The 12,375-nt window shown below is 39.9% G+C and overlaps 1 protein-coding gene across 1 annotated transcript in view; it reads right to left on the reverse strand.

Annotated features, from left to right (window-relative positions):
- LOC129704086 (gamma-adducin-like) overlaps positions 1-12,375 on the reverse strand; it is a 133,478-nt gene that overhangs the window by 3,311 nt on the left and 117,792 nt on the right. Inside the window, exons 11-14 of the mRNA XM_055646970.1 lie at positions 8,784-8,897; positions 7,562-7,651; positions 2,604-2,736; positions 1,298-1,381 (exon numbers count right to left, since the gene is read on the reverse strand). Coding sequence (XP_055502945.1) covers positions 1,298-1,381; positions 2,604-2,736; positions 7,562-7,651; positions 8,784-8,897 — 421 coding nt within the window. The remainder of the gene's footprint in view (positions 1-1,297; positions 1,382-2,603; positions 2,737-7,561; positions 7,652-8,783; positions 8,898-12,375) is intronic.

The following is a 12,375-nucleotide window of genomic DNA, read 5'->3' on the forward strand; positions in this document are numbered from 1 at the left end:
GTATTTCAGAAGAATGATACATTTCTACGTCATTCTTGATCATCTTAAGAAACAGAATCTTACTGAAACAGAAAATTCTGAAGAGCATGAGGTGTTAAATGTTGAGATGATTTATTCTTCGTGAAGGAATCTAGATCTATGGAACAAAGATCCTCAAGAATCTTTGACATTTTCCAAGAGGTCTGGAAGTCAAGTCATTCATTATATTGAAGGCCAAAAGAGAAAGACGTGGTATATATAGGAACGTACATGCAGGAACGTATTATGGGGAGAAGGCAAAAAAGCAGACATACCAAGTTCTGTTTGGCCATTATAGTCAGTGAATGGCAGTGCGGGCTTGAAGGGTACTGTGGCCTAATCCAGCTTCTATTTCTTCCTAAATCGGTTTCTCAGCCAACTCTCCTTTACCCACAAATATCTGAACCAGAACCAGTCTGCTTGTCGCTTTGTTATTTTATCTGAACTCAAGATCAAGTCAAATTACATCTCCATATCAATAAAACTGCTAATTTCCCGTCCTCTACATTCATCTTAACTCTACCAATCCTCAGATCAGTGGAACGGAAATTCTTAGCCATGGCTTTCCTAGCTCTGATTTGATTTCAATGCATCACTGGCCTGCTCCATCATTTTATCTGCAACTTGATCATCCTAAGTGTCTACCTTGCACTCTTGCTTGAGCTAAATCTCATGGATTAACAACATTTTGACTTTAAAATTCCCATCTTGTTTTTAACTCCCTATGGCCTCACCCATTTCCTATTGCTGTAATTGCCCCCTCTCCTATAACCTCTATTTTGGTCTCCTGATAATAATTGTTCCATTTGCAGCCTGCCTTCAACTCTCAAGGACCCAAGCTCTGGAGTTCTTTTTCCCCCATTAGGATTGGCAATTTCCTCCAAGACATCTTAAATACCATCTTTTTGGCCAGTGTTTGGTCATTTAACCAAGCAACTTATTTTCTTTGGCAAGTTGAGTCATTTTATTTGGCAGTGGTCTTCTGATAAGCCTTCAGATGTTTTGGCTATGGTCATATAGCTACGGCGAAGAGCCACATCAATAAAAGTCACTGCATCAGTGGCACAACCACATGGTGCATGTTAAACCACCTTACCCATCCCATGGATCTCTATATCAAATAAATGATCTCCAAGGTATTTTCAACAGTCACAAAATATGTAATTTCTTCAAAGATTTCTAACTGATGTATGTTGTAGAGGTGGGACTAGAAATGTGTGCAGGCATACCAATATCTGGGAAAGCAAATGCCAAAAGAAAAATAGTTGAAATGTCCCACCTTCCAATTCTGCTGGCAAGGCGTGTGGGGATTGAGTTGGTGATAACGCAGAACCATCATCTGATGTTAGTTCATGTTCAGTATCTGTAGGGGAAGAGTTAGTATATTTTCCCTTTTTAATGTTAAAATTCTACATGCTTTACAAAGATGTCATGCTTTTTAGTACAAACAAATTATTTGTTAGCTTTATAACTAAAAAACAACAGGATTAATTTCATGTAAAATGAGTGAAGCTGAATCAACTATGAAACATATCTAAAAAAATTGTCCAGCAGCTAATTACTGACCTACTATTCTGTGTTTCTTCAATTGTGAAGCACAGTTCATTACGATGTTAAGAATTGCACACAAAATTAGTAAGAGCATTTAGTCCCCGTGATGGTTAACTCATGTTAGTCATTATTCCATGGGAGCCAGCAGACTTCAATTACAACATCCTTGTAATCGTTTATCATGCGAGTGAAAATTGTGCATATCTCTTTACGTAAAGTGCTAATTTCTCTGCTTGGGGGTGGTGGGCGGCAGAGAGAAATGAGGAAGGGGAGGGAGGGGGAGAAAGAGGAGGGGGAGGAGGAGACTGTGAGGAGAGGGAGAGAGCAAGTAGGAACGTAACATTAGACATCTGAGAATGCCAAATGTCCATTCACAGATGCTGCCTGCTGAGTTCCACCAACACTTCTTTTGCTCAAGATTCAAGTACCTACAATTTCTTGTGTCACAATAACATGAGACATACGTATCATGTGAAATATAGAAAGAGAACATCATTGCAAATTACCTTTTTAAACTTAATCATCTACAAAACAACTCTCGTCAGCTGGGAGATATGACAGAATTCAGAATGAAGGAAGTACACCTGAAAAGTAAGATCCTACGACACGATCACAACATTTTAAATTCATACTATCATTTTATGGAAACTCATTTGGTTCAATGAGAAGAGAATCAGCAGTTAAACACAAAAACTAACGTCAGGAATACAAGAGGAATCAATGCTGTAAGAAGCAGAACTCAGAAGGGGAGTGGGAGCCATTATTGACAAAGCCACTCCTTGGTAAATCTTGAGATTCAGTGCAGAACTTGAGGCTGAAATCCAAATATAAACCAGCAATGTAAATAGTAAAGAATAAAAATAGTTGCATGCGGCGTTAGACTTATCAACCACAGGAGGTCACCGTTTCTAACACAGCAACATTTTCTTGCCCACACAGATTATGAAAATTAACATTAAATCATTTATACTGTGCAGTCATAATTTTCTGGACAAACTTTTAATTTAGTTTCCATAATGACAAAATTGCCTTACCATCCAATCCTTGTTGTTTTCGTTCTATCATCTTTTTGTATTCCTCCAATTCATTCTCGTTGAGGTAACTGAATGGGTTTGGTGGGCCAGTTGGGATCTGCTCACTCATCCTTTCAATTTCCAGTTGCGTAAGCTGCAACAGAATTACTTTGACATGAATAACTTCACAGTGGAAGGTTTTAAACTTTTCAGTTCTATCCCTCCAGATAATTCCCAAAATAAATCACAGCACTTCATATAGAAATTTTAGTTCTTGGTGAATTGTGATAATAATTAACTGCAAATTTCCTTCTTTGAGAAGGCAATATGCAAATTTAACTAAGGTAGGTGTAAGCATTACCAATTTTCTCAGGACACTTCAGCTTAAACTTGACATTTTTTGACAATATAAATGCTATGTTTTCTTTAAATAATGTGGATTACGATTACTGGTGTACATACATCCCTGTTGTGAATTCACCATTTGCTCCCAATTCCTTTCCAAATTCAACCATGCATTCTCTCTAATTGTACAACACACTTGTATAAGGAAATGAAACACAACTTACATACGCAGAAACAAGGAATTGGTTTACACAGAATGACAGAGTGCTGGAGATGTACATATCTTGGAAATGTCTGACTTGACAGACATGACATGTTTTCTAAATGTTCACCTAAATCTGCTTTGTACCTTTGTTCAAAAATAAGTTTCAAATAAACATAAGGAGTCTTTTACAAATCTCTGCAAGCTATCTTTGGTTAACCCCCTAGGTTCTCATATGTTAATAATTTCAAATCTTGTTTTCGATGATGTTAATTGAGCAACTTTCCAAATTGTGCTTTCCCCTTTATACCAGATTGTTGGAAGAAAAACAAACCTGTTGGAGCACATTCCAGTCAGAATCATTGCCGAGTAAATAAATCGTTTACACTAATCAGTATTGCAAACAATGACGTTATTTGGTTTACTCTTTGGGATTTGGGGAGTGCTGCCGAGGTCAGCACAGGCCCTCTGTTCCTACAGACCTAACGAAGAAAATGTTCAAATTCTCCCATCAAAGCTTAAAGAATTTTTCAAGATAATAACAACAATAACGTTTATAATAAAACAGAATATAGTTCATACACCTTTAGTTTACGTATGTGCCATGTTAGGGTGAACATGAAAGGAAATTACAGAGTGTATTTGCAGAGCAATACGTTATGGGTGTTGCTAGCAAACTGGTGTTTCTGACTTACAGAAGGAGAAAAAAACCCTCATGAAATCTGGGCATTGCTTGCGCCCTGCGTTAGCCTCACGAGGAGGAGTTGGCAAAATTTGCTCTGGAGTGTAAAGTGCTTTGCTCCAATTGCTTTTGCTGTATCTAGTGCTCTTAGCAAGAAAAAAAGTTTTTCACAGTACTTCAGTGAACATGACAATAAACTAAGCTAGTAATTTCTAGCTATCATAGATAGTCATAGTCATATTGCGTGGAAACAGGCCCTTCTATCCAACTTTCCCATGACCATCTACACTAATCCACCTGCTCGAGTTTGGCCCATATCCCTCTAAACCCATCATTTGGAATGATTTGCATTAGCTGAAGACTAGCCTTGGAGATGAAAACAGAGATGGATCATCTAGGTGGCACTTCTGGTAGAACCTGTTTGTGAATACCATTACAATATTTGAGTTTTTATTACCACAGTAACAATCATACATCTGCAAAAATATGATTTACTGGGGTAGTGTAAAAAACGAATAACTTCAAGCACGTTTGTCAGAGGCAGTTACAATTAATGCCACAACATACAAGAATATCTGAAGCAAAACAGAGCTAAAACACAGCAGATACCAAAATGAAAAGAAGACTTCCAATTCGTTCAGTCACTCTACACCTCCATCCCCCACCAGAAAGGCCTTAAAGCCCTCAGTTTCTTCCTCGACTCGGGAGCCATCCAATTTCTCTCTACTAACACTCTACTCTGCCTCGCGGAGTTGGTCCTTACCCTCAACAGCTTCTCCTTTGACTCCTCCCATTTCCTCCAAGTCCAAAACATGGGCCCCAGCTATGCCTGCATCTTTGTAGGATAAGTTGAACAATACCTGTTCCAAACGTACACTGGCCCTATGCCCGAACTCTATCCCCGTTACATTGATGACTGCATCGGTGCTACCTCCTGCACCCATGCAGAACTCATGGACTTCATCAACTTCACCACCAATTTTCATCCTGCACTGAAATTTACTTAGACCATCTCAGACACCTCCCTCCCCTTTCTTGATCTCACTCTCCATCACAAGAAATGGACTATTAACCGACATCTATTACAAACCCGCTAACTCCCACAACTATCTCCACTACATTTCTTCCCACCCTGCTTCCTGCAAAGACTCTATCCCCTACTCCCAATTCCTCCGTCTATGCTGCATCTGCGCCCAAGACGAGGTTCCATACTAGAACATCCGAGATGTCCTCGTTCTTTAGGGAACTGGGGTTCGTTCCCCTCTTTCATCATAAATTATGCCCTTACTTGTGTCTCCACGGCACCCTGCAGCTCCGCCCTTGCTCCCCTTCCCCCAGTCGCAACAGAGTCCCCTTAGTCCTTCCACCCAATCAGCCGTTGCATACAACACATAATCCTCCAAAATTTCCGCCACCTCCAACTGGGTCCCAACACGAGCCACATTTTCCCATCTCCACCCCTTTCTACCTCCCGCAGAGATGTTCCCTCCACAACTCCCTAGTTAACTCATCCCTTCCCACCCAAACCACCCCCTCCCCATGTACCTTCCCCAGCAACCACAGAAGATGCAACACCTGTCGCTATACCTCCTCCCTCGACTCTGTCCAGGGACACCGACAGACCTTTCAGGTTAGGCAGAGGTTCACTTGCACCTCCTCCAACCTCATCTACAGTATCTGTTGTTCAAAATGTGGACTCTTAAACATCGGTGGGAGCAGACTGGGCGATCGTTTCGCTTATTTCGCCTGGGCAGCTTACAGCCCAGTGATATGAATATTGATTTCTCTCACTTCAGGTAGCCCCAGCATTCCCTCTCTCTCTCTCTCTCTCTATCCCTCCCCAACCCAAGTCGCACTAGCTTCTCATTTCCACCCCACAAACAGCTTACAATGGCCTGTTTCCTTTATCATCGTTACTTTTTTGCATATCTATCATTCATTATTCTTCATCTCTCCACATCACATCACATCTATATCTCTTGTTTCCCTTATCCCTAACCAGTCTGAAGAAGGGTCTCGACCCGAGACATCACCCATTCCTTCTCTGTGATGAGATGCTGCCTGTCCTGCTGAGTTACTGCAGCTTTTAGTGTCTATCCTCCATTTTGTATTATTTGTTTACAGCAGACATGTCGGACAGCTTAATCATTCCCACATGACCTGTTTGCACAGAATATTTCATGTAGTAAGTCAAGATTCCAGATGCACATATTGTGTTCCTGACAAACCTCTGCAGCATTTACACATTGTTGAATGTGTAAGAATCACAGGTCAGCTGGGCAGAATGTGCCTGATGATTACCAAAGCAGCTAAGTTATGGAGGGCTGATCGAGAGTATATAAACATGTGATGGACATAAAATTTGATTCGAACACTCTTAGAACATCTCTGTAGAGCTTCAACATTGACACATATCACTGGAAACAAGCAGCATTGGATCTTCCCGTTTGGCCTACCAACATAAAAAAATTGGTGCTTGCTCACATGAAGAAGCTAGAATGCAGGAAGGAAAGAGGGAGAGAGAATTTCTAAGAACAAACAGCACTGATGTTACAGCATTTCTACACCCATGTCAACTGTGTTGAAGGAACACTGCAAAACTCTAGACTATATGTCAATGGCTTGCTCGAGAACAGAACGGACATGGTACCACTGACCATCAGAGGGGACTGTGTAGAGAGGGTGGCGGATTTCCGCTTCCTGGGAATCCACATTGAGGAGGACCTGACGTGGAGCGTGAACACCACTGCGCTGCTGAAAAAGGTCCAGCAGAGACTGCACTTCCTGCGGGTGCTCAGGAAGAACAACATCACTCAGAGGCTGCTGCTGTCCTTTTATCGGTGCTCCATTGAGAGCATACTAACATACTGTGTATGCGTGTGGTACACCAGCTGCACAGTGGTTCAGAGGAAAGCGCTCCAGAGGGCCATTGACAACGCCCAGAGGATTGTCGGCTGCCCTCTCCTTACCTTGGAGGACCTACACAGTTCCCACTGCACCAAAAAAACCCAGAATATAATAAAGGACATCTCCCACCCCGGACACTCCCTGTTTGAACTGTTGCCGTCAGGCAGACGGTACAGATCCACAAGGACAAGGACAAATAGACTACAAAACAGTTTTTACCCCACTGCTATAAAAGCACTAAATGTGGCCGCCAAGGAACGCAGGGGCGATACAGACTAAGGGACTGTGGTACACTGTGAAATCGACAGAAGGATGGAGGGTTGGGTGTGTATGCGTGCTTTGTCTGTGTTTTTTATTTATTTGCTTATCTTTATTATTTTACCGTGGATGTTTCGTTAGCTTTAGAAATGTTTGAATGCTGCACTGACTGGCTGACATTTTAAATTTCGTTGTACATGGCCCATGTTACAATGACAATAAATAAACTATTCTATTCTATTCTAAGTGACGAACAACATTCTATATCACTGAGTTTCTTTCAATAGGGATTTAATGTGTTTCATTTGTGATAATTAACGAGATACAAATTCACTGGAAAGTTGAAGAGTTCTCTTTGTTTTGGCTAATCTGCATTAAAATAACAAATGCATTTGGCTTTAACTGGGAACTCTGACACTGATTTTAATGCAAATGGATGCTGGTCATCTCTTTTCGGCTGATCTTAGCTATGGCTCATTTCAAATGTGGATGTTTTAATTAGAAGGGAATTTAATTGGTAACTTTATGAACATGAAAAATTACAACTGACAAAACTACAAATTAAAGTATATGATGCAACTGTACCGGGATGCCTTTCTTCTCAATAACAATACCAGCCAGTAATTGCGACTGTGGCCCCGCAGTCTTCATGTCATATCGATTCTGTTCACGAATCTGGAACAAAAGTAATGAGTCAGCCCTTGGTTCAGGCATGCTGTGTACAGCAGGAAACATGACTCTTTTGTAAATGTCATTAAACAGCTTTGATCTGATCAAAGAGTTTCACGTGATTATTTTTACCTTCAAGTAAAACCATCTGAATCTGAGCAGAACAGTGATGTTATCATAAAACGTTCAAAGGGTTTAACAAAAACAATTTACCATGAATGATTGGAACTGCACAGAATGTAAGCCTCTCATAGTACACAATTATCACCCAGTTCCAAAATACAGGAATTATATCAACTAATAAAACTATATTAGTTGAAATAGTTTTATCAACTAATATTATATGAATATTAGTTGATAAAATATGTAATTTAAAAATAATAAAACCAAGAAAGATTCTGTGCACGGGAAGGGATTAACTTTAATACACCCCCATATTCTCAGTCTTGGCCTATTATGTAGCTAAGCTACTTAAGATCAAATTTCCGGTTACAGCAGCTTTTGACGATCTTAACTGCAAGTCAATAGTGAGGCAAATCAAAACCTGGGTTATTGGGCGAGCTAAATTTGATATGGTGAAATCAGTAAGGGTACTGAATCGAAAGTTTCATTTCCCACGAATGGGATATAGACTATTCTTTTTGTTACGTTTAGTCCTAAATACTCTTGGGAAAGTTTGGCGGATAAGGAGCTCTGGGATTTTGACCCAATGACAAAACAACAGTGGTATTTCAAAATGGGTTAAAACGTGGAAGGGACCTTGCAAATCGTGATGCTTTCACACTTTACAAATATTTCATATTAAGACTTTCGTCAGGAAAATGATTCGTAACTAATTAGGGAAATTTTTTAACTGATACTCTTAATAAAATGATATTCAATCTATAACAAAAATTAATCAAAGTTCGACTCAATTGATTCATGTTTTGATGAAAGGATATTGACCCAAAACATCAACTTCTCTCGCCAAAGATGCTGCAAATATGTCCAGAAAATCCTGTTTCCGTTTTAGCAACTTAATACAAGGCGGAATTTATCACAACTCAACACATGTGATTTTCCAGTGAGAATATCAAACTTAAATATTTCAATAAAGTACTACTCAAAAACAGGGTTCGTGCATTAATTATCTACAAACCTTGTTTCTCTTATCATGGACCTCTCGTGGATCAGTATTTAGTGGAACAAACTGATTAGGATCTTCTATCTTGATTGGTGTCCCACTATTTGCAGTGTTGTCAGCTTTCTTCCACTGCAAAAAAACACATATAATCTCTTTATGGTTCCTGGAAGAAAAATATTGGGGTGAATTTTGCTAATTAGAAAGGACGAGCACAATGTTGCTTGCAGTTATTTAAATGGAAAAAGGACAGTAAATTTTCCTGACTGCAGATGCAAAGCTAAATACAAAAGTCAAATACAAATCCTATAGTTACTGCAAGAGGCGTCCTGCTCCACCAATAGTTGCATGAAAATGGTTACCCAAAGAGATCTACCATTTAGATATAGGGAATGCAGTAAAATGCGATTCTTACCAGAACTAAACACGCTAAAAAAGACTGAGCTACCTTTCCAGTGCAAGTATCCTTTTAATAGCAAATCTTAAATTACTGTCATCTTTTCACACTGAAAATCACCATTTTATGGTTTCTAGTATGCAGGAAATTCCACAAGTTCCACAGTACAAAAACAGTGACATCTTACTGGAGGTCGAGAAACTACCAACCTAATGTGCAAATCAGAGCACAGTGTATTGTGCTGCATATAAAAGCTTTTATGGGTTGGTTAAACCTTTAAAATGTGCATATAGTTTAAAAAGAAAATCACACTCTTTGCTTGCCATTCATGCTGCCACGATTCTGTGCTGCTGCCAATCTACAGTGTTTCCATAACATTCACACACTAGCTCAGGCACCATTGTATGGCGAACTTCATACCACAAGAGGGAGCATCACAAACCAACACCAACTCATACTAATTCTTACCAATTATACATAGCAACTATGGGAGTTTAAATGGCGAGGGAACGTGGAAGTGAGCAAAAATATGCAAAAGGATAAATTCAAAGCATGATAGTAACTGAGTGTGGATGTCAAATTGGAGAGGAAAGGAATAATCAATAGTCAAGTTTGGACATGGTGTTAAAGGGAAAGACTTGGGTGGGGGGGGGGGGGGAAGAGAGAAGGAGGAGGAAAGAAAATTGAGACAGATTAGGGATGGGATAGAAAGATACTAGAAACAAACATATTTGCATTAAGTGAGTGGATGAGGTCTTCCAAAGAAGCGGAAAGTACGTGGAAAAAGGTCAGCAGCATTTTTTGTCAAGTTATGGTATTTCTTGCATCCTGTAAACCAATTGCAAATACACTGCAAAATGTACAGATATGAAAATTAAACAACTGCAGATACTCAAAATCAAAAATAAGAACAAAATAAGCAGGAAACACTCAGGTCTGTTTTTAATTAAAGTCTGGGGGGGGGGGGGGGGGGGGGGGAGAAAGGGGTGAAGAGTTAACTTTTATATTTATAATTCAGAACTAATCAATTGAAATTGGATTTAATTTTTTAGGTCTGATACACTGCAATAGATGTCACAAGATATTTGCAGCAGGAAATAATTACCATTTTGAAGAGAAAACATCTGGGTCTTGTATTGGGCAACATTCAGCTGAACCATTATGAGTAATGAATTTTTTTAGTAGATTTATTCTGTCCAGTGTTCTCCTTGAAATTATGTAATCTGGCATTGAAATACTGGAAAACATTGCTTGCAGAAGCTTTGGGGAATTACGTAATGTGTAGACCCACCCTCCAGATGGAAAACTGCATGAAAACAAATAGCTTTGAGGGGCAAGCCGAGGGGAATCGGAGGAGAAAGGTTTTAATATACAGGATTGCTCTTCAACACATTTCAAAAGACAATTTAGAACTTAATAGCTTGGAATGTATTAACCCTCACCAACCAACATGCTTTGGGTAGGACTTATAAAACTATGATGAAAAGCATTTTACAACGCCTTCAAAAAATCAGTTAACAAGCATTCAGCAGTATTTCATTCACTGCAATTTACTGCACAGTAAATTAATAATCTATATTCCAATATTGGTGGCCAGTGGGGGGGGGGGGGGGGGGGGCTTTCTGGAGCGCTAGTATGGGTGTTGTGGGGTGAAGGGATTGGTTTCCAGAGGGCTACTATGGACATTGTGGGCCGAATTGATTCTTCGGCTGTCGGCTCAGACACTCATGTGTTCAAGAAGGAACTGCAGATGCTGGAAGATCGAAGGTACACAAAATTGCTGGAGAAACTCAGCAGGTGCAGCAGCACTATGGAGCGAAGAAAATAGGCGACGTTTCGGGCCGAAACCCTTCTTCAGACACTCAAGCCTGTTGTGCTGGCAGCTCACTCACGGCTGGTGGGCTGGCAGTTGACTGATGGCTATTCCTTGAAATTCAAGGCCACCAAATTCAAGTGCAGTTTCTTACCATTTCAAGCAGGGTGCAAGGCCACTAAAGACAGCAAGTCGAGACCTCTCCCTCCTCCATCTTGCAGAGACTGAGCCACGCCCATACTTCTGGGTTTTATAGCCCCCCCCCCCCCATCCCACCAGAAGAGGGCGTGGTCTTCATGGCATGATTAACAGGAGAGAGAATCTCAACATTTAAATACTAATAACTCTTTTATTTTTCATCAATGGGAAAAATCCTCGACACCTGATGAGGGGAGGGGGACTCTGAGTAAGATGGCCAAAAATCACAGCTGTATGTGGTAGCGTTTTTTCTAAAATCAATATAAAGCGCAAACAAGAAGTGGTCAAAATTAGACTTTTAATTATATAGAAGGCAAGGCAACTTTAATTAGGCAAGGCAACTTTAATTAGGCAAGGCAACTTTAATTAGGCAAGGCAACTTTAATTAGGCAAGGCAACTTTAATTAGGCAAGGCAACTTTAATTAGGCAAGGCAACTTTAGCATTTCCAAACCAAAGGCAACACAGCTTTAAGCATTTCAAAACCAAAGCCAACACAGCTTTAGCATTTCCAAACTATATTTTCAAACCACATTAAGGGCACCGGCAGGCCAGTAAAACCACTCACAGTTTAGTATACATGTGTTCAGTGTTATTCACAGCTCAGACTGGGAGACATGACCCTCTCGCTCCCCCATCTTGCAGGGACTGACTGAGGCACTCAACACTTCTAGGTTTTATAGTCCCCCCGGAAGGAGCGTGGCCTTCAGGAGAGAGAATCTCAACATTTTTTAAAACCTAATAACTCTTTTATTTTTCATCGATGGTAAAAATCCTCTTGGCCTGCGCAGTGGAGGGGGACTCTGAGTAAGATGGCCAAAAATCACAGCCATAAGTTGCAGCGTTTTTTCTAAAATCAATATACAGAACAGGAAGTGGTCAAGATCAGACTTTTAGTAATATAGATGAATAATTGGCACAAGTATCAAATACGTAACAATAGAATTAGATGCTAGAGTTTGGCAGATAATGTTATGGAAAAATACATACTCCTGTTAACTGTTCCTATGATCTCAAATTCAGTATTTTTGTCAAAAGTCTAACATTAAAAATGTGAGCTATTCACAATATTTGAGTGCAGTTCTGTCTTCATAATTTAATTTCATGCATAGTCCATTTTTGCAATACTGATTGTTTAATTTTATTTAAAATTGGAATTTAAAGCCATTACTAAGAAAAAAAACTATGTTTCTGAACATTGGT

This window comes from Leucoraja erinacea, chromosome 15 (assembly GCF_028641065.1).
Source record: "Leucoraja erinacea ecotype New England chromosome 15, Leri_hhj_1, whole genome shotgun sequence".
Classification (NCBI taxonomy): Eukaryota; Metazoa; Chordata; class Chondrichthyes; order Rajiformes; family Rajidae; genus Leucoraja; species Leucoraja erinaceus.